The sequence below is a fragment of the Fukomys damarensis genome, unplaced genomic scaffold, assembly GCF_012274545.1.
Source record: "Fukomys damarensis isolate Sample0158 unplaced genomic scaffold, DMR_v1.0_HiC HiC_scaffold_8, whole genome shotgun sequence".
Taxonomy (NCBI): domain Eukaryota; kingdom Metazoa; phylum Chordata; class Mammalia; order Rodentia; family Bathyergidae; genus Fukomys; species Fukomys damarensis.
The window spans coordinates 29,979,668-30,004,388 of record NW_022900920.1 but is presented as its reverse complement, the minus strand read 5'-3'; the positions used below and the strand labels follow the sequence as shown (position 1 = coordinate 30,004,388).

Sequence of the window (24,721 nt, the reverse complement as noted above, 5' to 3'; positions counted from 1 at the left end):
AAAGAGGAAGGAATGCACAGGCCATCCTTGGGGAGTGTTGGGCAGGCAGGCAGGCCTCACGCAAGGTCAGGAATGGGTCAAAAAGTCCGCTCTTCCCTGCAGGATGCACTGGGATCAAAGTAGGGAACAGAGATCAGAGACAAGGGGCTCTGGCCTCTCTTTCAGACTCCAGGCTTATCTGTTTGCCCTCACAGAACTGGGCTGTGCCATATTTAAAATTTTGATGAGCTGTCAATGTTTAAAAACCAGAACATTTCTCATTAAGAAAATAGGAAGTTTTAGCTGTGCTCAGAAAAGTGGAAGGCTGTATTCCATCATGTCTGTGATGTGCTGGAGCCGAGCAGGCACCGTGCCATGAGGGCCAAGGGTTTGCTGCTCCTCGGCCAGCCCCCAGGGACACACACACACTGGCCCTGGCCGGCCACCCACTCAGCCCACTCTAGGCATCATTTTCCTGGTACTTGAGCTGTTATGCTTTATGAGACCTGGTGTTGGAGGTCTTCTGTTCCATGGAAAGGTGTTTGGGCCGGGAATGGGTTGCTCAAAGCTGCCTGTAGTTCTGACACCAGGAGTAAGTCGGTGAGGCTCCGGTTTTAGAGGTGCCAGGCCACTTGCCCCCATCCATCAAGCTTCCCCACTAACTCGGTTCGAACTCTGTCCATGAAGTGTCTGCAGTTGGCAATGCGGATGAGAAGTTGAGGCCCAGGCAGGTGGCACAGGCACAGAGACCCGGAAGTCCGTAGGGGCAGAGCTGTGCGAGCTTGGGAACCAGCCAGGCCGTCTGGGATTTGGAAGGAGGCAACGTGAAGGGGCCAGGGCAGGAAATGAGATGGATGACAGGCGTCTTAGGATCACGATCAGCAGTGCAAAGGGACCACAGCTTACGCATGAACTTTCCAGGAGGAAGAATGCACAGTGCATGAGAGGTCTGTTTCCCATCAAAACAAATCTGTTTTTTAAATTAGTATGATGGGTATACGTCAGTGTGTAGAAGAGCTGGCTGCATACACATGCTCAGCCCCTTCCTGTTCAGCAGGTCCTCTCAGAGTAGAAAACCTGTCTTCTTCAGTGCTGCACCCAAACGGTGCCCGTGTCATCACACGACATGAGCACAAGAAATAGCTACTGAACCAAGTAGTCAATTAATTGGTTAAAGATAAACAAATAATGTAAGCTACTGTCTTGAAAGACTCAACCGGAAAGTTTGGCTTATGTAGACCTCTGGCCCTTGCCGCGGTCTACCCAGGGCAGCTGCTGCATTGGACTGAGCTGTGTGATAATGTGGGCGGTTCTGGATTATCAAGCTTTCTCCATTTGAATCTGAAAGGGCTCAGACTCACCTGTGGTTTTCCTGAGGGAGCAACCCGATGGAGGGGCTGTCTCTCCTGAGCATCCCACAGCTGGAGTCAGGCACCTCTCAGAGCCCCTGGCCTCCCGCTCTGCCGCTGCCGCTGTAGCCTTTACCAGGCTGCTTAAGGGATGTGAGTGGGTCAGCTGCTGAGACCACTGGCAGGCTTTACACACGATAGCATGGGCTTTATATGTTTTCTATGAGTAATAAGTGAGTGCATTCATGTTAGAAGAGGAATGCAAAACTAAAATGGCGCATGTCCACTCTGTCTGCTTTCGTAGGTCCATTCCCTGTTCTCAAACGTGGTCATTGGTAACTTTTATACATAGCATGTAAACCTTTTTTCTGTGTAGTTATGGCACAATCCTGTAGATCTGTGAAGACAGCATTCTCTAAAAACGTAGACTGTTGTCTGGGTACAAGAAGGCTACTGATTTTTGAGTGTTGACCTTGTATCCAGCTACTCTATCTAACCTGTCAATTAAGTCTAGAAGTCTTTCGGTGGGGTTTTTTGGGTCTTCTATGTAAAGTCTCATATCAACAGCAAATAATGACAGTTTAACTTCTTTTCCTATCTTTATTCCTTTTATTTCTTTCCCTTGTCTAATTGCTGTGGCTAATATTTCCAGAACTATATTGAACAGGAGTGGTGATAGTGGACATCCTTGTCTTGTTCCTGATTTTAGCATGAAGATTTTCAGTTTTTGACCATTTAGTATGATGTTGCCTGTTGACTTTTCATAGACTTAATCAGGTTGAGATAAAGAATTTATGAACAAATACTCAGTAGCATGGGAACTAGCACAAAGAATCAACAACTGGGATCTCATCTTATTAAAAAGCTTCTGTACTGCAAGGAAAACCAACAGAGCTAAGAGACAACCTACAATGTGGAAAAAAAAACTTTTATCAGTTGTTCCTCAGACAAAGGACTACTATCTAGAATATATAAAGAACTTGAAAAATCAGACCTTCGAAATATAAAGACCCACTTCAAAAATGGGCATCTGAAATGAACAGACATTTCTCAGGCAAAGAAGTAAAAGGAATAAATGAACATAAAAAATGTTCAACATCCACTGATCGTTTGAGATATTCAGTTGAAAACAACACTGAGAGTCTACTTCATTCCACAAAGAATGGCTGCCATCATGAAATCAATCAATAACAAATGCTGGTGTGGTTGTGGGGAGAAAGGAACCCTTCTCCACTGCTGGTGGGAGTGCAGACTGGTGCAACCACTGTGGAAATCAATATGAAGATACCTCAAAGAACTGGGATTAGAGCTCCCATTTGATCCAGCTGTCCATCTGCTGGGTATCTTCCCAAAAGATTTAAAAGAGTCATACCCATGTTTATAGCAGCACAGTTTGCAATGGCTAAAACTTGGAAACAGCCCAATTGGGCTGGGTAAGAAGATGTGATTTTTTAAAATAAAATAGAGTACTACTCAGCCATAAAGAATGAGAAACTAAACACATTTATAGCTAAATGAATGCACATTGAGTCCATACTCTTAAGTGAAATAAATAGGACACACATGTGTAAATACTGAATAGTTTCTCTGGTGTGAAAAACTAAAAGTGTAGATAAGGAACAAAATGTATAATTGATAATGTGAAATAGGAAGAAAAGGAGTAGGAGAAGTGGGAGGGGTAGGAGAAAGGAAAGAAGGGAAAAGAAAAAAATATGAGAAAAGGAAAAAATTGAAACAAAGTCTTTGTAAACCAGGAAGAGTGGAGGGTGTGAAGGTACGGTGTGGAATGGAGAAAAAATAAGAACAAAGATAAATCATGTAAAGGTGCAAGTTCCCAATGATGAATGTAACTGTACTGTATACCTAAAATGTACCAATAAACTAAATGGAAAGAAAGGGGAAAAAAGTAAATTGGATCATAGGACAGGTAATGCTAAATAATTTTTCAAAACATGGCAGGGCTTTGCATCTTGGAGAAGTGCATGGTGACACACATGTAACCCTGTAATCTTTCCATTGCCGCATGGCACTCTGCCATTCATCTGTATCTTAGCTTGTTTACGTGTTCTGTAATCCATGGACAGTTAGCTTGTTTTCCATTTTTTACTGCGCTGAATGATGCCACAGTGAACATTTTTGCCCTTCCCTTTGTGAAAATATACGCGTCTTCCTGTAGAAAACATGCCCTGAATTAGAATTGCAGGTGTAAAATATGCACATGTAAAATTCTGATAGCTACTTCAAATTTGTTCTTCTAAAAAGCTAAACCAATTTACTGCTTTGCCAGTAGGATATGAGATTAACTCTTTCCTCACTTCCTTGCCTAAAGTAGATGTTACCATTTTTTTTCTGCAGTGCTTTTGAATTTTGTGCACAAGAAAGTAAAATCCCCTTGTTATTCTAAATAATACCATGGATTCCTCATTAGGCAGAACTAATGGGCATTGGGCCTCCCACTCCCTCTGTGTCTACATGTCACTGTCCTCCTCTTTCAGATGCTCACTACCTCACCTGCAGGATCCAAGAGTGTGCTGAGACCACTCGAAGTGGCCCCTTCGCCCGCTCCATTGACATCAGCTCCCTAGTTGTCCAGGATGAGTATATCTTCATTCAGGTGAGTGCACAAAGTGCGGGTGCTGGGAGGAAGAGGAAGAGGATTGTGGAAGCGAAGCCAGCTGCCTGCTGGGAAACTGAAGCAGGCGTTTCCCAGGCTGTGAAGGTTCCAAGCGAGGACACAGTCCCTCTCTCTCCCCGTGTCCTTGAGATAGCCCAGCGTTCTGCTGCAGGATGAATGTGTTATGGGTCCATGTCCCTTCCAGGGGCTCCAGTGGCCCTCAGAGTCTTTCATCAGATTGCACATTTCAAAAACAGAGCTGTCTCCGCATAATTAGTTTTGGGCTTGGAGGTTATTCAAAGTCAAGTGTCTTAATAGACTTCAACTTTAAGGTAGTTTATTAAAGTGGGGTTTTATTTCTGCCCAAAGTGACTTGTCTAACTTGAAAGTAGAAATCCCCTTTAAATTAAGAATCTCTAGGGTTTTCGTTTTGGAAAAGTGAAGAACTCACTAAATCCTCCCCTCCTTTCTACTGCTGGCCTCAGCCTCCAATGGGCAATTCACAATCCTTGACTTCCAGAACTCTGTCTCCCAGAAAAAGAGGTGGAACTTAACATCTTCAGGCAGGCAGAGGGGGCGTCTTTGGAGGTCTTGATTTTGTGGCTTCTACTAGGTACTGAGAGGAGGTACAAAATTGATCAAAAATGGGGGAAAAGAAAAGGTGACTCAAGGACAAGGGGCCCCACCTGTGCACCTGCCTACATGTTCCTGGACAAAAAATCCCAGGTCCAACCTCAAGTTTCTCCACTCGGCTCTCCTAGCATTCTGCTCTCAGTTGTATCCCACAGGAAACTTGGGCCCAGACACTCTCTGAGTTTGCTCAGCGCTAACTAAGTGTGCACTTGGCTTCTGCCTGTCCCCGGCCTTCTCATGCTGACCGTGTCCACTGTGCAGTCCTTCAGCCTCCCAGCTTTGTTCCTCACCATCCTGTGCACCTTGTAGCTTTCGGGTCTGCATTGATACCATTCCTCCAGGATATGGTCCTTTAGGAGCCATTGCCTAGTAAACCAGAAGAGATCTGTCTCCTTTCCAATTCTGGTGTACGCTGAGGGTACAGACAGTATTTTATACTTGGGTTTTACTCCCTCGCACTTGACTATAATCACCATGCTGTCTTTGCAAATCAGGGTGTTTAATGAACACTTCCATGTGTGTAGGTTTGGGTGTGGTGTATAGCAGTTAGGGTTACTTCTTTCAACAACTCAGTTGCGTGGATTTTTCTTTTTTTGCAATACTGGGGATTGAACTCAGAGCTTTCACAATGAGCTACATCCCCAGCCCACTGTCATCATCATCAACATCATCGTCATTGTTTTGAGACAGGGTCTCACTAAGTCACTAAATTACCCAGAGTGGGCTTTAATTCAGGAGCCTCCTGACTCAGCCTTTCACAGTGTTAGGGTTACCTGTGCGAGGCACCTTGCCTGGAATTTCCATGGAGTTTTGAAGTCAAAGACAGTACAGGAAAAGTAACCAGCTACTTAAAAACCAACTCAAAAGATGGAGTAAAATAGGAAATCTCTAAAACTTTAAAAAAAAACTCCATTTCAGTGTGATTTAAAGCCAGAGGCTCAGGATTGTTTCTCTAAGTCTTGGCACGTCATTGTCTCTCTCATCTCTTCCACGGGTATTTTCTTGAACACATGCACTGCAAACTGTTCCATGCTAGCCCTATTCTTGGTGTTTCTGAGATTGCTGCCCTTGGCCTGCTTCTCTCTGTACCAGACTCGCCACCTTAGTGATCCCTTGGCTTTGAATAGCATCTCCGTGTTCTGATGGCTCTCAAATCCACCCTGTGACCTCTGCCACATGCTGCAGACACACGGATCTAAGGAGCCACCTCAGTGCCCAGCCTGGGTGCCCCACGGGACAAAACAGAGCAGCAGGTGCCTGTCGGCCCTGACACAGTTGGTGACATCTCCCTCAGAGTAGAAGAGTGAAGGTCAGTCCGTGTTGCCAGTGAATGCCTCGGACCTCTCCAGAATCACTCCTAATTATTTCTCGGTGATTCCTCATCATACAATCCCCCTCTTAGAATCCCCATCCACTGCTCTTTTCTTTCTCTCCTCACTAGAGTTGTTTACAAGCAGAAGCACATGTGATTTATGAATTTTCCAGTCCAGTTGCCCTTTCCTTAATGCTAACACTGTACATGAGATGAGCCATGACAGTATTGTCTCTGAGAAACATAACTTAAAACTTGAAATGATCACATTTTTCCTTGTGTTGCATAAAGTTTTCTGCAACTCTACAGGTGGGTAACCAGATTTTTAAAGTTCTCCCGCAACAGTTCTTTCACATTATAGTAGAAGTATTTTTTTAAATCAGCAACATTGTGTTTCATTTGAAAGAAGTACAAAGTCTCACCAGTAAACCAGTAAAGTTTCATTCATTGTGTAGCACATCTGAGGTGCCTGCTCTGCACGAGATAATGAATAGCACAGAGTTCCGGCCTCCCTGGCACCGGTTCAAGAGGGAGCAGGGAAAGGATATGTATTGATGTACACATCCAGGGGCCGAGAGGACTGTGGAGCCTGGCAGCCAGCATTTGTCAGACTGCGGTTTGCCATTCTCTAGTGTGTGACCCTGGGCTGTGCCTGATTTGACTTATCCAAAACAAGAATATAATTGCACCATCTACCGCATGGATTTCTGGGAGGGTCACATTTGCTAATTGTATCTGCAGAACAGTGCCTGAAACAGTGCCTGGAACCTCGTGCTGTATGAATGTTTTCTATCTTTCTGTCTTACACCATCATCTGTTTACCTATCCACAAAATATTCTAGATTATGACAAGTGCTGTGGATAGAAATGGCTGTGAAGGAGGCAAGGGGAAAGATGTCGACGTTTTATTTAGGATCGCCTGGAAGGGCCTCCTTGAGTGGTGGCAGAAGGACACACGGTCAGCAGGGAATGCGGAACCAGGCTTGGGCCCGGATGAGCCTGGTGAGCCCTGACTGGGGTGGCAGCTAGGGGCCTGGGGCTGGGTGCAGGAGGTTTTACTCTCCACAAATACGAAAAAAAGGGCTAACAATGCCCAGAGTAATGCAAAAGGCCATTAACTTGAGATTATTTTTTGCAAATGTTGCATTTGCAACCGTGAGTTGGTCACGACTGACATTAAGTAAAGGAATGACAGAAGGTGGCAGGTTACACGGGGCCCGGGCACACGTTTGAACTGGTTGGCCACCCATACTTAAGCAGCCCTTCCCTTCTTGAAGGTGAATTTGGCAGTTTGCACTGATAAATACAACTCATGTGCCTTAGTAGTGACAGTGTAGGTTTAACTGTGAGCACTTCTTTTTAACTCTCGTCATAAGGTCTGTTTTCTTTGCCTTCTGGTGTATTCCTTCGATATCGTTACTATTTGTGTTTTAGCTCGGTTTATCTTTATAACTTTCTGTAACCTGCCAACTCTTCCATTTGTGGACTGTCCCCACTGATACCCTCTCGTGAGCAATTGTAAAATCAATGTGTTTCCGTTTTTTCTCACCTCTCAAATTCTTCTGCCACACAGCTTTGATTCATCATAGTATTTCCAAGTGTTCACCTTACTGTCCTAAAATGGAATTCTGTTGGACTTGAATATTTTGTGAAGCCCTGTGGAGGAAATGTGAAACACAGTAGTGTGTCTGTGATGCCCGCTCAGTCCCCACTCCCAGCCCGTCCTTATTAATGAAGTATTTAGAGCACCCATCCTATCCTGCACCGCTCTCTCTGCATTCCTTTGACCTCAGTCTGACAAGTATATGTGTTCTGCTTTCCTCACCAGTCCTCTGCTGTAGTTTTCTCTCTTAGCTCTCGGTTGTCTCAAGTTTGTTTGTCCTTTAGTAAAATCTTCAAGACCAGCTGATTGTTGAATGTTGGAAATGTTTGCTTATCCCCCTTTCTGCTTTAATATTCCTTAAAGGGATCCAATATATGAATTATTCTTTTGATGAGAATTTTGCTCCATTAATATTCTGAATGTTAGTGTATTAGGCCAGTTTGTGACTTCCCTCTTTTAGGTGTCTTGTTTTGTTGTGTTTTTTGTGAGTTTTTTTTTTTTTTTGCTTTCATTTACCTGTGATAACTAAACATGGTTTTGTCTTTATATTGAATGCCAGTTACTTACTAGTGTCTGTTTTATGGTTGACATAATTGTGTCAATCTTTTCCCTTACGATATGAGTCTTTTTCATTCAGTAGATTCAGTGTTTTTTTTGTTTTTGTTTTTTTTCATTCTCAGCTTCTCATAAGTTCTGTGACATTTCTGGAATTGCTTGTTTTATTTCAGTTTTGTTGCTTTGGCTATTTTCCCTTCAGGTCTGGGGAGTACATACTAGACAGGAAAGAAAAATGGATGTCGTTTCAAATCATCTCCATTTGTGCAAACTGAGTAAACTGAGATATAAAGACAATCTTATATTATTCTTGCAGAAGTATTGCATAGTGTCCAATATCCTGGCTCCTTTATACCTTTTTCTCTCTCTCTCTTTTTTTTTCTTCCTTACCATCTTTTTTGAACTTTGCCCCCTCATATTTTATCTCTTTTGTTATCTCAACATACCTTCTCTGAGCTCTTCTATTTTTGTTCCAGCCTCCCTGTTTAGTTTATTTTTAAGCCCAGCAACATGGTCTCAAATTTAATTTGCTCCTTGGAACCATATTTTGGCATGTGTCTGCTTCTTGTTTCTTCCTTTCTCTTTTATTTTGCTGTATTTTATAATTTTTGTATTGTTTCTTTTGTCTTTGTTTTTAACTATTGCTTTTTTTTTTTTTTTCTGCACTGAGATTGAACCCATGGCTTTCACACTTAGCTGCAACTCCAGCCCAGTCTGAGCTCAAACTTGTGATCCTCCTGTGTCAGCCTCCCGGGGTGCTGGGATCACAGGCGTGTACCACCACGCCTGGTTGACTCTTACTTTCTAATGACTGGAGATCTCCCTTCATGAACTATTCCAGATTTATTTTATGATCAATCAGAACACTGCTTTCACTTAGCAAGCATCCTCTTAGGCTCTTACTGAAGTGCCCTGTAAATCAATTTTTTTTTAGTGGGTTCTTTTCACAAGGTAAACTACCTGGCACACAATATATATGGTTTCCTTCTCACATATATTGTATTTCAGGGTTAAATTTTCATTAAGTATAAAGTTTGCATTTCTTTTTCTTGCTTTCTCTGTTGCTGCGGAATGATTTATGAGAGGTAAAAGAGAAAGCACTATTATTACTTGGCTATTTAAAACCATTTATAAATCCTTATCGTGTACTTTCTGAATTGTTGCAATAGCTGGCTAACTGATTTCCTTGCTCCCAGACCAGCACACTGACCCCCAGTTCATTCATAACAGAACTCCCAGAGCCATTTATTTAAAATAAAAGTCAATGTTCCTACTTTCAGTGGCTATTCATCACCTATGGGGTGAAATCCAATTTCCTTATCATTGCTTACAAGAACCTCCACAGCCTGCGTCCTGCCTGCCCATCAGCCTCATGTGAATCCCATATAACTCCCTATCCTTCTATGGACCTAAACCACTTTAGTCTTCACCTACATACCTTGCCATTCTTTGCCTCTTAGGCATTTCTCACAGATGCATCTTTTCCTACTAAGAATGTCCCTTTACCAGAGAAACCCATTCTGCAAGGTGAAGTTTAGTTCAGACGTCCCATGTGCTGCCTTCCCTGACCTCCCCTAGGACCGGCCTTCTCCTTGTCCACTTGCATTCTGTCTCCCAGCTAGATCTGGAAATGCTTAAAGGGAACAGCTGTGTCTTATTTGTCCTTGTTTTTCTTGCACTTAGTATGATGTCTGGTACTCAATAAATGTTTGTCTAACTGAAGTGAACCAAAGAGGAGATAAGATACTGTCCTTGTTTTCAGGGAATAGCTAGTTATCTTTTTCAAGCAAGGGAATCCTGTTTCTGAAGCTAACAAAATAAGACAACTAAGGGTAATTGGCGATGGCTCACTGCATAAGAAGTGCCCATATGTAGAATGTCTCTGTGTTTTCATACAGTTGCTGTCCAGGAATTGCCCAGTGTGTTTTGCGGTGCCCTTTTTATATTCATTCATTTAAATACATTAAAATACATTTAGCCCTGTGGGGAACACAGACAGCTGAACACTTATAATGCAGTGTGATGAGTGCTCTATTTGTAGGAAGCTCTCAGGGTAAAGAAGAGAAGATTGGCCAGAGGTTTCGTTCTGGCTTTGGGGAGTGGGTGAGAGAAGGTTCTGAAGACAAGTGAAGCCAGTAGAGAGGCATTCTGCATGCAGGGGAAGGTGTGGGAGGGGGAAGGCCTGGTGGAGGAGAAGCAAGCAAAGGAGAAGACAAAATGAGCCAGGACCTCTCATCCAAGGTCTTCTGTGGTTGTGTGAGGGAGTGGAGTGTCAGCAAAGTAAGCTGGAAAATCTCCCCAGAGAGATAGACTTCTACTTCCTTTCATTAACTCTAGATAATTTTGTGGGGCTCTCTTCATAGTTACTAGAAAGCCCAGAATTAATTTTGGTGTCAATTTTAGTAGCTCCCTTGCATGAAATTTGATAATACTGTTAGTCTTTCTGTCTCTTTCTTCTCAACCATTAGTCATTTTTTTATTACTTGGCTGCTTTTTGTAAAATTCTTGATGCTTACACTAAGTCAGACTGAGGCACAGTTGAGACCACTGAGGCAGGCAAAGTCTAAGCAACATGTAATGAGTTTATGGATATCTGGGTGCAGATGGGCCAAGGGTGAGAAGACTGTTGGCACGGAGGGGAGGGTGCTCGTGGTTGATATGGGAGAGTTTAGGTAGGGGAGGGGGCACTGGTCATGAGGGTGGAAAATCTAAGAGTCCCCTGGGTGATGGGCCTGAGGCTGGCTGATGAACAGGGAGGTGGTGAGAGTGGCAGGGTAGCTGCTGGCTTCTTGTCACCTCTGCTCCTGTGGATGAGGAGTGGGTCTGCTTGGGTGGGGGTCTGGTGGGGAGGCTGCCACTTATTTTGTACTTACACATTTTAAAAAATATTTAGAAATCATCTCAGATATTTAGAAACCACCTGAAAACAGATTTTTAATCATTTTGGAGTGTATGAGGTTTGAAAATTGAAATGATCAGCACAGGCTTTTTGGAGAAAGATATGGACTTTGGGGATAAATATCTACCTCAAAGCAAGGAAAGGTTGGCGTTTTCACCATGTTCATTGAAATAAAGCTATCTCAGGGGCATTTGTCAAAGCAGAAAACCCACAGACCAATGGAGTAACTTGTATAGATTATATGTGACATAGTATCAAGGCATCAGGGTACATAGCCCTCCACCAACCCATTACCGTATACCCAAGGATAACCTTGGGGAAAGCTACGTATCACTCCTCATCTTGAGCCTAGCATCTCCAGGGAGTATTGCCAAGGCAGGGTGGGATCCTGAGGATTATGCATTCTGCTGAAGGATGCTCACTGCCCCTTAGTGGATTGGCCTGGATAGGGGAACCTTATAAAGTCAGGTTATTTTCCGTATGCCTAAAATTTGAGCAACTAAGTAATAGCAAGATGATGAGCCTAAGCGGTATGACATGAAGATTAATTCTCACTTGGATTGGCTTGGAAGCTGCATAAAGAATTAGTCAAGTATCAGGTGTTGGAAGTGTGATCTTGGGCACCAAATCTGGTCCCTGGCCCTTCTTCTCTGGCCCTGTGCCTCTGCTGTGCTTCTCAGCCAGCATGAGTTAAGCAGCTGTCCTCTGCCAAGCCCCTCTACCATGATGTTTCTGCTTTAGAGCCAGCAGACCATGGAGTGAGTCCTCTGAAGCTCTAAGCCAAATAAACATTTCCTTCTTTAAACTGTGGGTGCTGGGTATTTGGTCCCAGCAATGGGAAAACTGACTAGTACAAGGAACTTTGCAAAGTGTGGTAGTTCACAACTTTAAGTGATTTTTAACATTTTAAAGTATTAATATCTTACATTTGGCTTCATGCTGAGAAAAAACAAAAGCAAAACTCATAGTGAAAGAGCCCCACCTCTCCCTTCATCTTTCCTACTCTTATATATGAAAGGGTGCTGTTTTAGAGCAGTCCTGTACTGAGTCTCGGGAAACAATGGAGGAGCTATACTACTGAGTATTCATCCAAAGGAAATGAAATCAATATGTCAAAAAAATCCATATTTCCACTTATATTGCGGCACTATTGACAATTTAGAAATGGAAAAACCCAAGTGTTTTTCAACTGAAGAATGGATAAAAATTGTGGTACATATACACAAAGAAATATTACTCAGCGTAGAAAATGAAATCCTGTCATTTGCAATAACACATGTGTAAAGTGGAGATCACCATGTCAAGTGAAATAAGCCAGGCATGGAAATGCCTGTGCTGCATGCTGTCACACGCGTGTGGTATCTAAACGTATTGATCTGATAAACGTCGAGAGCAGAATGGCGGCTACCAGATGGGAGAATACTGAGAAGGGGAGATGGGAGAGATTGATCTGTGGCAGCCAAGTTACAGTCACACAGGAGCAGGAAGTCCTGTTGTGTTCTATGTGATGAGGAGACTGCAGGTGAGGGGAACGTACTACACAGTTCCAGAGCTAGAAGGAAGGACTTTGAACGTATTCACCAGAAAGAAATGATAAATGTTGGAGGAGACAGATGTGTTTACCCTGATTTGAACATTGTACAGTAGAGACATGCAAGGAAACATCACATGGCACCCTACAGATGTGTCCACTTTTGTGTTTTAACATATCATTTTGCAAAATAAAATATTTAAAGATAGAAGAGGATGTCTATGATGGTGGTTCCGCAGGCTTCCTAGTAATTTCTTCAACAGCAATTCTGATATTGTTTGCGTGTTGAGGATTTTAATACTCTCATTGACCAAAGGATTCTAATGCTAACAGATGTTTGAAAACCACAGATTTCTGTGGTGTAATTCACTACCTGAGCCAAAGGTCAGACTTTTTCATGTATGGACAAAGAACCACTTGGAATTCAGATGAGATCCAGGCCCTTATATTTTTCTCTGCAGAGAAATAAATGGAATATATGTATTTCAAAAGCCCAGGTAAAAATCTCTATATAGATATATTCATAAATTAAACATCTCCCTATGATAATATTTTTGCACAAAAATTACACCCTCTCTCATTTGCTGCTACAAAGGAAAACTCCCATGACCAATTATAATTTCCCTTTTCTGGATATATTATTTTAATCCTTCTTATCTCATCTGCTGCCGAGGGGTCTGTAAATTACTCACACCGCTCCTGCAGTGTAGAGAGACCCCACAGGTTCACCTTCTCCCTTTATCTTCTGACGGAGAAGAGCCGCCATCTTGGTGGTCTTGCCTGAGGAAACCTTGGTTTGACTCCCCCAGGTGAGCAAGCCGAACTGGGAGGAGTGGAAAGCGGAGAAATATGTGAATCTGGCAATGAGTTCCCATGCAGGGAGCCTGGGTTTCAGAGTGAAGCCCAAAGGAGCTTGTCCTTCCCGGAAGAGCCCTGCTGTAATGGGGAAGAGCCGGCTTGAGATGCCTCCATTCCACAGGGTGGCAAGAGACAGGGCGGGGCCTGGAGCCTGATGTTGATTTCCACATTCCGAGTCAAGATGGTGGTGCATCCTGTATGTTGTTGTACAGAGGGGCTTTTCTAGTGATTATTCTAGAGAGCAGGCAGTCCAGCATGGCAAGGGAAAAGGCCCTCCTTGATAGGATCCCCACCCTACCCGCTAGGGGGTGCAGGAAGAAACAGCGCAGGGCCTGAGTCAGCCAGCCACAAGGGGCACTTGCAGACCTTCGATGGGTGCCTTCACCCCTGTGCAGCTCCCTGGCCCTTAAGGTTCCTCCCTGTGAGAAAGATGCACTCCTCTGGGAACACACTGTTCTGCTGCAGGTGACTCCCTTCATTAAAATTGTTCAATGCCAGCCTATCTTCATTATCTAAAACAGAGGAGAAGAAGCCCAGATGCATAATTAAGATACAGACAAAGTACTCAAAAGGCAGAGAGAATGAAAGTGTGTAGAAGAGAAGGTCACCCTGACATTACCACACCCTCATCTGCATGATCCCGGAAGCCTTTGCTCCTCAGCCCAGGACGACTCTCCCTGAGCTTTGGTTGCCTGGGCAGTGACACCCCATAGCCTGAGTATCCAGGAGGAAGACGTGAATTGGGTGAGCTGAACACGAGGAGAGCCCAGGAGGCCTAGAAACACACCTGGACCCTGAGCTTGGAAGGACTTGTACAGATCCATGACAGGAGGAGAGGTTGGTTCCAGAGCCAGTAGCACCCAGTCTCCCACCTAAGCCACAACAGACATCACTCCCGGAACCCTGGTGAACCTTGGTACAATACCTGCCGGATGGGGAGCACTGTACAGATCCTTGTCATAGTGCCCAGGGCTACCTTCAGCTCCCAGGAAGGCTCTGGATGAAGAGGGAAGCACTCGTGTAGGGAGGAATGCTGGAGAGGGAACAGTGGCACCTATAAGTTCTGGGGTGGCTCCAGTACCACTGAAGCCAGAGAATACAAGTTGCTGTTAACTTTTAAGATTTCTGTGTATAAACCCAGAAAATAGTACTGCTGTACATGTTGGGAGATGCTCCAGGAATGCTAGCAGTTGAGGTCTGTGAACAGCCAATTACAGGCATCCCTCGGGCCCCCAGACCTGTGGCAGATGCCGTAGGACATGGCAGGGGCAGATGTCGCCCAGCTCTCAGGCAGTTTGTCATTGAAGCAGCTGGTGGACTGGTGTGGGGAAGCAGCCTGGGGTGAATCCCTGGGCTGTGATCGGGGATCTGCCTCCTACCAGCTAGAGAGCTCTGGACCCATCGCTTAGATCCTCAGAGCATGGAGTTCCTTATCTCTGCAGAATGGAATCGTGCTACTTGCCCTCTGCAAATGGGAAGGTTGTTGTGAGGATCAAGGGAGATAATAATGGCTTTGAGATGCTTTGCAAAGTACAAAGCCCCGCAAAATGCAAGAATCAGGAGACTAATCCACATGCAAAAATCAGCCTCATTATTTTGTGAGTGCACATCTACTTTTAAGGGGTTTTATGAGCTTATCACATAAAAGATTGCTAAATCTCTTCTCTGAATTCATTTTTAATCATTCATGGATTCAATTCATGGATCAACATGTGTGCATGATGAAACCTCACGTAGCGTCTGTGGTACTGGGTATCAAAGAAACCAGCTTCTTGTGGTCTCTATGGGGCTGTTGATATTCTGGAATATAATCATCTTTCAGGGCTTGTAGCATCTGGGTCCCCAGCTCAGCCCGGCTTTGATACTTCGTTTTAGATTCTGTTTTAGGTACCATCATGCAAGGTGGAGAAAGCCTCTGGGTGTGGTGACTGCGTGCCTAGTAAATTGTTATCTTTCTCAAAGCAAAAAGCCCTGAGGCAGAAATTAATGCAGTGTAATCATTCAAAAAAGAACTATTTGGAGATATTTTAAATGATGTTAATTTGGTCTTAATAGGAGAGATTTTAAAGTTAAATAAATAGTTTCATCATTGGGGACACAATTACAAGACAGAAGCTTAAAGGAAAAGCGGAGAGTTACAAAGACAAACTTTGAAAGAAATCCAATAAAGACATCTTCAGGTGTATAGTTTTAAAACACCTTCAGAGTCTTAACTAATAGCATTTTATCAGCCAGAACAAATAGAAGTTCTTCAAATAGCTGAGCACGGGGACACGATCTTCTAGACCTGTGATGGTTTCAGCAGCTTGATTTAAAGTTACAATTAGTATTTTAAATAAATGCAAGCCAGGGAGCTGATGGTGACGTGCTGATACCCAGTGTGACCTTTGTACTGCGGATCCCATGCTCGTCCCACAGCCTTCTTGCCTCAGTCACTAGCTATCACAGAGGCGGCCTCAGTTATGCTGCCGATTCAGTTGCTTTTTGTCCTGGGGCTGGTTTGTCCCCCAAGTAGGATGCTTTCTCTATACCCCAAACCTTGTAGGTGTCAGGGGCCTCTGGGACATCTTGAGCTGTGACAGTCCTTAGCGAGCAGATACCTTGTCCTCTTACTCTGTCGCTGGACAGTTCCGAGCCTCCATCATGGGATTCCCAGCAAGGCTGAGCACAGCTGCTCACAGGGACGGCTAGTTCAGTGAGGCACCCTGGGCTGGCTTTCTCTGCGTCACTGTTCTCTAATTCCTAGTTGCCTGATTCCCGGCACAGTTCCTAAAACAGAAACTATTTGTACAAAAGTCCTTGTCAAGGTCCCACTTTTGAAGGGAGCCCAACCTAAAACAACCTTCAAGGAAATAGAGCCTCTACTCTGTGTCTGATATTCTGGGCAGAGTGAACTATGAAAGAAAAGTAGAAAGCATCTGTTCCTCAGTCTAAACAGGCCCATTCCTGTCTTCCCTGAGGCCTGGTTTAGTGATCATCACCCCTTCCCCTGTACCTTTAAAACTGGCCACTTCTATTTTAGGCTTCTCATTGGTATTTAAATATTTAAAAACATGTTCCACTCTTAAACAACAAAACAGTCATCGAAGGCCCCCACTCCTCTTTCTAAATGTCCCGTCCTTCATTTACAACCAACGTTCCTGAGCACTGTTGGTATTCATCACCCCGTTTTCTCACATGCCTCTCCCTAGAACCCACTTGAGACTGACTTCCGCTTCGGCCACTCCACTGAAATTGCTTTTGCCATGTTCATCAAAGATGTCTTTGAATTACGTGCAGATTGTGCCTCTCTGTACTTAACTCGGTAGACCTATCTGCAGCCCTTGAACTCTGCACTTCCCCTTCTGTCCTGGAGCATGCTCCTCCCGTTGCTGCCTTGGCCTTGAGCAGCCCAGGCTCTCTTCCTGCCTCTCCAGGTCTGACCTCTGCCCCCCAGGTGCCTCTTCCGCTGCCCATCTGTAAGCGAGGGTTTTCCTAGTGCTCTTCTTCTGCCTGTCTCCCTGTGCCCTTCCCACCCAGCTGAGCCCATCCCTCCCACTCTCACACTGTCAGTCCCGTCTGCCTGCTGAAGCCACTCCTCTGTCTTACCTCTCTCTTCTCCACAGTGCTCTCAGAGAGGTTCTCGGGAAGGTCTTTGTTCGCAGACGATGGCAGTCTCCTCACTGTGTTCTCAGCTTTCATGGGATGTCCCTAGTAAAGGATTAAGACTCAGTTTCTTCCCAGCAGATCTAACGAGGTCCCAGAAAATTACAATACCTGTTGCTAACCAGGCAACTATAGCAAGGTGTGTTCTCTTTTAATCTCAGAGAATGGTGCTATAATTCACCGTGTGTTCAAAAAGGATTTGTCTTTCTAGTAGTACATGGATGGGACATTTCAAGCTCACAGCTATTAAATTGCTTGTGTTTTGTGTTTCAGCTCTTAGTGGTTAGTAAGAGCTGCATAGAAGGCTGGCTGTTGTGAATCACTAAGAAAGCTGCTACTGTTAGTAGTGCCTATAAGCCTTAGTAGTACCTTCTTCATGGAAGGGTTGGTTTCAGTTAGGCTGTGCAGCACTTTTTTGTGGGAGTTATGGTGTTTATCTTGGGGTCTCGTATTGTTAGAAGCAGCCTTAAAACCCTGGTCAGGACATAGATATGCTGTTTAGAAGGCCACATGGGTTTCTGTCATCCTCTCAAAGTCATGAGGTCAGCTGCACGGCTCTCAGTGCCCTCCACTGTTAGGAATTGACGGGCTTTCTATTTCCATAGCTAGGATTCTTTAGAGTGTTCTTTCGGCCTGACCACATCGCTGATTTTACCCAGTCATCAGCAGAACAGAAGAATTGTTGTCAGAGTAGGAGAAGGGCCTCACATTTACCTAGTGCCGGTTTATGTCTGACTTGTGTGCATTTTCTTTTGTTTAATAAAATTGAATCTTCCCATATTAGATGTTACCATCTTTATTTTTCTGTGGAGAACACAGAATTTTGGTGAAATTTAGTCACCCTTTATTTATTTGTTTGTTTGTTTATTTATTTTGAGATACTGGGGGATCCACTGAGCTAAATCCCCAGCCCTGTCTTTTGTCATATAGCTCAGGAAATGGCAGGTCAAGGCTGTGACCTCAGGGCTGCATAGATTCTTAAAGAATGACCAGAGAGGACAATGATCTGTTTCTTATCTCACTTTTCTCTCATGAGCACAGAATAGCTGGTGTCTCAGAGACGTTTCCGGATGCCTGTTAAAGCAGGATCATCGCTGAGCTCTGCCCACCCTTCTGGACTCCAGGGCCAGGAAGCCTCAGCCTCTCCCTGACAGGCTCACTCTTCAGCAAGATCTCTTTCGGTTTTGCTGCATACCAGAAAAACTTTCTGCACAATTAACCAGAGAAAGGCCTAACAGATTCAGTCCATGCATGCAGCCCTGCACATGCCTCTGAGAGCTGTCCCTCGGGTACACGTTTGAGGGTTCCCAGTCATACAGCACCAGGGTGCTGACAGTGGGATTCTTCGCCCTTACTTGTCCATGTTCTCGCCCTTCTCCACTTCCTCGTACTTCCTGTCACACATCATCTGCTTCCAAGATGAATCGGGCCAGGGAAGGGCTTGTTCCCAGCACCCTGGTAAGATCCAGAGGCTCTGTCAGTCGTGACCTGGCTTGGTGTCCCCTCCCTGCGCTGCAGTCTCTGCCGGTCCATGAAATCCACTGTGCAGAGCCAGCTCCCAGGAGAACACCCTCGCTGCAGCCACCCCACTGAGCATAATTACATTGCCATAAAATAACAGCCCTGATAATGAAGGCAGTTGGGTTGTTGACTACAAAGTAGACCATTAAGTCCAGTTCTCTCCCTGTTACCATTCTAACTAGAATATATATGTCTATTAACTTCAGAGTTTCAGCTTCTAAGAATTTTAATCGCTCTGCCTTCAGCTCCATTACTAGTTAATGGCATAAACAAACATGTTGGGTCTCTGCAAGCAATTTTTTAAGGATGTGACTTCGAATCTCCTCATGGTCAACCAGAATAAGGGCTTCTTTGGGCTTCATGGTGGCAGAACTGTTTATTAAGTGAAGCTTGAATTCCTTGTAGACCGTCTGTCTACCAAGAGCCATGACAGGTTCAGTCTGAGACAGAAGTGCTGATACGTTCATTCCCTCGGTCATTTCAGACATTTCCTGAGCCTGCTTTTGTTCTAAGAAAATGATGGTAAATGGGTCTGATGAGATGGTGATGAGATGGCACTGTTGGGTCTGACACTCTCAGGGAGTAATGCTCTACATTTCCCCAGGCACCAGTCTCTATGGGACAGACTGCTTTTGGGCCACGGGCGCTTCCTGGGGTGCAACACACCCAGGGAAGACTTCCGGGAGGAGCAGGGCTCATGCCAGTTTTCACAGCAGGATTTACTTGAGGGTCAAATTTGAAGAAAAGCCTGTGCTTCAGGAAAGAAAGAGCTCCTTCAGGGGCCCAAGACTGTGCCTCTGGGTTTGAGCGGGAGGACAGCTTGCCTGGGTTTAGATCCAGCCTTCTCGGACTCCTTCTTCAATGCTGGGTCTTCATCGTTGCTCCCTGGAGCTCAATTGCCTCTGAGGAGCGGGAACATTGCATTAAAGGATGGCTCCCGGCCTTCTGCCGTGGTCCTGCCTGCAAGCCGCTGTCAGAACAAAGGGCTGCGGGGATCCCGGACAAAGCAGACACGAGTGGACGGGACCTGGTTGGGGAGGTGTGCAGGGGTGGATGGCTTCATCACCACCCAGCCTCTTCCTCGTCCTGCGTGGAAGGCATGTGACCCCTCCAGAGAACTCCAGGAACCCATCTTAGATGGCAGTGTGCCCTCAAATTCCACAGGGCTGCTCCCTCCACAGGCTACGCCTGGGTCAGAAGGGCAGGGGCTGTTACTCTGAGCAGCTCCACGTCTCATTCCTTTACTGTCCCAATAATGCATTTTAATATAAAGATGCGTAGGATGGAGCCGAGTCCTTGGGAGAATTGCCGAACCTTTCCTGCCTTCCACATTCCGCATCTGTCTTCTGGGTGTGTAATATGGAGATAATGCAGTAAATAAGAAGTAAAAGGGCAAAAAAGTAAATAAGAAGGTTATGATCCCTGGAGACTACACATATATAAGAAATAAATATTTAAATAAGAAAAGCACAGTTCCTGTCGGAAGAGGGTTTATAGTCTGGGGAGAGAGAGAGCTAATGCACAAGCAAAGCAATAAATACGAATAATACCATTATTGTGATAAATCTGTGAGCAAATATGTATAATGCATATATAATGGTGAGACAACAACAGGAATATATTCATTTATTCAGTAAGTCCCTCAACGAATATTTCTGGAGTTGCTACTACCTCCAAGCACGGGCCCAGGCCTTGGAAATTCTGTGGTAAACTAGACAAACCTCCGTTCTCTTTTAGTGAGAGTTTACAATTGAGAAGAAACCTCTTCCCTGAGAGTCAGTAGGAAGCAAACGTAAGTCGTATTATTACATATTAAAAGAAGTCGTGTGTGTCTAAACGGCCAGGTTTTGCTTTTGAAGCCGAGACACGGGAAGTGATTCGAGGCTGGCAGACGCTCCCTTCTTCCTTCCTCCTTCCTCGATTGGGAGTCAGAAGGTCTGAACAGAAATCAATGCCTGCAATTTATTTTTAACTTCTTCCTCCTTAGCCAGGATTGATTTCTACCTTTGTGATCAATGGCACAGAGAAGAGCTCCGTGTCCTGAGCGCTCTGTCCGGTCAGCCCCATGTCACTCGAACAGAACATTAGAAGCTGATTATGAGAGTAACGGGATGAAGTTGTTTAGAGGATGGGTGATTAGCCCAGGGGGAGGGGTGGGTGCAGACGGGGGACTGCTGTATGCAGAACCCCAGAGCAAGAGCACAGCAGGCCGGGCAGTGGCCACGGGACAGGAAGAGTTTGGGGGGATTCATTTCCTGTTCCCTGTTCCATGCCTGACTCCTCCCTCCCCCATTCTGCTTTCAGTTTTTCTTTTTCTTACTATTTTAACCTTAGGTACCAGCTGCTCCTTGAACAGGAACTGCAGTTGGAACAGCTGTTGCAAAGAACAAACAAACAAACAAACAACAATGATTGGCTTTTCCCTCTCTGTGCTTCCTGGACTTCCAATGTCTGATTCTTGAATCCTCATTCTGGTCTCTTCCTTCCTTCTTTGCTCTAATCCAGCTTGAGTTAATGAATGTGAAGTTGCTTTCACCTTTCCTTTCAGCTTTGTTGCCTCTTGAGACGCAGGCAGGATCGAATCCATGCTCATGTGTGAAAGGTGTGTTTGGAAGGGACACACACCTGGGGAAAATGTTATGGGAATGGAGCCGGCGTGCTAAGGTCTCCGTCTTGCCATTTTCCTGCCTGCGTCAGGTCTCAGCATGGAGAACTGAGAGGTGCTATGATTGTGGAGGAGGTGAAGTGGGGGCTTTCTTACTTCCACTGAAGTGTCCTGTGAAATTGATGGAACATGTCTCCTCCGCATAGTTCTCAGCATTTTATTTCTAAAGAATTGTCATCTTTGTCACGTGGTTTTTACATCCTGGCTAATATTCATTTTTTAATTAATTTTATTGGTACATTTTAGGTATATGATATAATTACATTCATCATTGGAAATTTATACCTGTACATAATCTATCTTGGTTCTTATTTTCAGGGTTTTTTTTTTGTTGTTTTTTTTTTGTGCCAGGGATTGAACCTGGGTCCTTGTACTTTCGAGACAGGCAGCTGCACCACTGAGCTAAATCCCCCCACCCTTTTTTCAATGTTATTATTGACGAATCTGTAGTTCTTGGAGAACCAGCTACCTATCATAGTTACAGCTAATTAAGTGGGGAGCATGAGCGAGGCTTACATGTGAGTGAATGTGGCTGTTATGACACGCTGCGGATTAAGCCTGCTCTTACCTCCTTGTCACAGATGAGGCACAGGAGGCTAAGCCATTTCCTGAGGTCACACAGCCCACTTGGGAACACCTGAGCGGAGAGTTCAACGCAGGCAGTTTGGCACAGACCATTGTTTCTCATTCTCTGCCTGGATGCGTTCCTTCAAGAAGAAAGGGCTACCATAGCCTGTATTTTATGCCAGGATTTGTATAAAGGACAGGGAGTGAGCACACACAGCTTTAACAGAGTGGGCGTTTAAAACATGTCTGTTGAGATTGGTGACAAAGAAACTGGCAGCTTACAGGGTCAAGATAACTGCAACTGAAGAAGATCTTCTTTCCCAGAGGAAACCTGGGACCAGGAAGTGAAGGAGTGTGGGGCACCTGGCCTGGGACACTTTGAGCCTCCCTTTCATCAGCCACGTGTCGAGCATTATGTTGTGAGTGTGGCTGAGACGAAACTGAGGCCCTGCCGTCCATTAATGTTTGCCCCAAGGACACGTTGTAGCCAACAGGGACAGTGGAGATTTGGAATCCATTGTAGGCTTAGTTCCAAGGCTGTTTATTAATTTTCACAACAAAGAGCCCAAACAAATAAGCTAAAAGCTGCACACAGATAACACTGCTGGCAATCCAGCTGTTAACTAGTGGGTATTTTTTTTTTGATGCAGAACTTTACTTGTGATATAAACTAATTTTTGTAAGGTAAACAGTAAGTAAACCAGTAAGAAAACTGTAACAAGATTATTGAACAGTGTAGTATAGACTTTTTGTTAAAGATGTGAAATAGAAATAAGTGTTTATGCCATGCATTGCATAGCAAAAAGATTTAATAAAAGCCCCCCCCACACACATTATTTCTTTTTCCAAATCCAAAACCACTTCTCTAACCCATGACTGGTGACTCACCTCAGTTCTCCTGTCCCACAGCCTCTCTGGCTTCCCTGGCAATCCCTCTTTTCTTCCTCTCCGTCTCTCCCGTTGTTCCATGGAGCAGTTTTGTCCGTCTGATTTCTGTAGTCATCCCATTCATCAAGCAGATGCCTGCAGTGTTGAGGGCTCGCTCTCCTCCCGAGGCAGTGGGACTGAGTCTCCCTGTTTGTGTACTCCACCTGACACTGTGCGAGCAGGTCTCGCTGTGGAGGATGGTAGAAGAGAGGGGCTGTGCCACCCTCTGCAGTCAGACAAGCGCGAGTTTAAATTCCAGCTCTGCCTTCTGCTACCTGAGTCACTTTGCCACCTGAAGTCTTGCTTGTCTCATCTACAGCATACGACTGGGATGGGTGTGGACTCGGCAATGTCCAGACCATCTTATTATGGCTGTAAAGAAACATGAGGCTAAGTAGAGTAAGTGAAGGAGTTCTGAGGCTGTCCCTACTGCTCCTGCATTCACCGCGGTGTTACCACTGGTGTAACAGTGCCACTGTGGATCTTGTTCATGAGGCTGGCTTACCCACGAGACGATGAACTCCTTGAGGTTACAGTCCCACGCTGCCCACCATGCCTGACACGGCCTGGCACCAAGTGTGAAATGAGTACGTGCCAACTGCGACATGTAACGTACGCTGCCACTGGAGCCAGCACCCACAAGGGGATGTTTAACTGGTGAACGTGAGAGTGGTGCGAAGGTGTCCAGACCTTTCATTCAGGATGGCGGCAAGGCCCTGGGCGGGGAGGAACACCTTGCAGCCCTCTTCTGCGTTTCCCGCAGGAAAGTGAGCTCCCTTACCGCCTCCGGTTTTCCATGCTACTAAGCAAAGGAGTATTTGGTGTAAAAATCACGGCCCACTTACAAAAATCGACTCAGTCATCTTCCTGCTGTGTTTTTCTGATTCTGACTCCAGCAAAACACAGATTTTAGGAGACTGAAAAAGTGGCAAGAACCTGGGGATACCAGACGAAAGTTCTGAGATTTGCTTTAGGCCCCAACTCTAAGTAACCTATAGGGGCCTGAGGTCCTTTGATTCTAAAATAAGGAAGTAAGCAGGTCTCGCTTGCAGTGTTGTGCTCAGATCGAATGAGGTTTGTACAGTTAAAAAATAATCTACCAGCATAGAGTACAGTGCATGTGCCACTTGCTGTGGTGCTGAGTGCTAAGGATTAAAGAGGAACATGACATTATCTGCTCTCAGAGTCAAAACAGTACAGACAAGAGCCAAGATTCACCCACTTCCTGTAATTCAAAACAAAAGTTAGTAAGTGCAAGATGGGGTCACAAAGGAAGAAATCAGAGGAACAAAAGACAAGTTCTAACTGGGGTGGAAGAAGACCTAAAGAAGGAGGTGTTTTATTCTTTGCAGTGCTGGGGATCCCCTTGAGGGTCTTGTATCACCAAATCTCATCATGGCTGAAAGATATAGCTTTTGATGCAGGTCACCTGAGTTTTGCTGATGCGTGGTCTGAGGTTTTCCTAACCGGGGAAGTCTTTGCAAAGGCTCCAGAGACAACATGGGGGCCCCTCAGGGCTGTGCAGTGTGAAGGACTTGGTTTAGGTTGAAGAACCCAGGTTTAAGCCTGGGCTGGCCGCTCTGGAGCTAAGTGCCTCTGCATGAAGGTCACTCATCAGTAAGCCGCTGCCTACTGCCTCCTCCACTGGCACGGTGTGAGGGTAGACAGCATGTGTGAGATGCATCCAGCAGTGACACTTGTGCTGCTGCAGGAGAGGAGATTCTGACACAGGGGATGGTGGGGCAGCACCAGGCAGCAGCAGTTGGCATTTCATAAGTATCCATGGCTCTCTTGGGGAGGTGGCAGTGTTGTCTGAGAAACAGCTTGACAGATGGTTTAAATCCAACTACTTCTGTTCCAAAGTTCACTCGTGGGGCATGCAGAGCCGATGTCGGCAAAACTTTGCTGTCATATCCTGCAGTCCACATGTGTCTCCAGGCCACCTGGAAACCCCATGTCCCAAGAAGCCATCCTTCTTCTATAGAAAATTAACTATTTTGTTTGCTTGGCCTTTTCAGGATATTTAAAATATCTTGAAAACATCAATAAAATTGCTTATTCTC

The 24,721-nt window shown here is 45.0% G+C and overlaps 1 protein-coding gene across 1 annotated transcript in view; it reads left to right on the top strand.

Annotated features, from left to right (window-relative positions):
* Window positions 1-24,721, top strand: part of Sorcs3 (sortilin related VPS10 domain containing receptor 3) — a gene marked incomplete at its 5' end in the record, with an annotated part of 534,900 nt that overhangs the window by 392,717 nt on the left and 117,462 nt on the right. Inside the window, one exon of the mRNA XM_033761244.1 lies at window positions 3,824-3,942. Coding sequence (XP_033617135.1) covers window positions 3,824-3,942 — 119 coding nt within the window. The remainder of the gene's footprint in view (window positions 1-3,823; window positions 3,943-24,721) is intronic.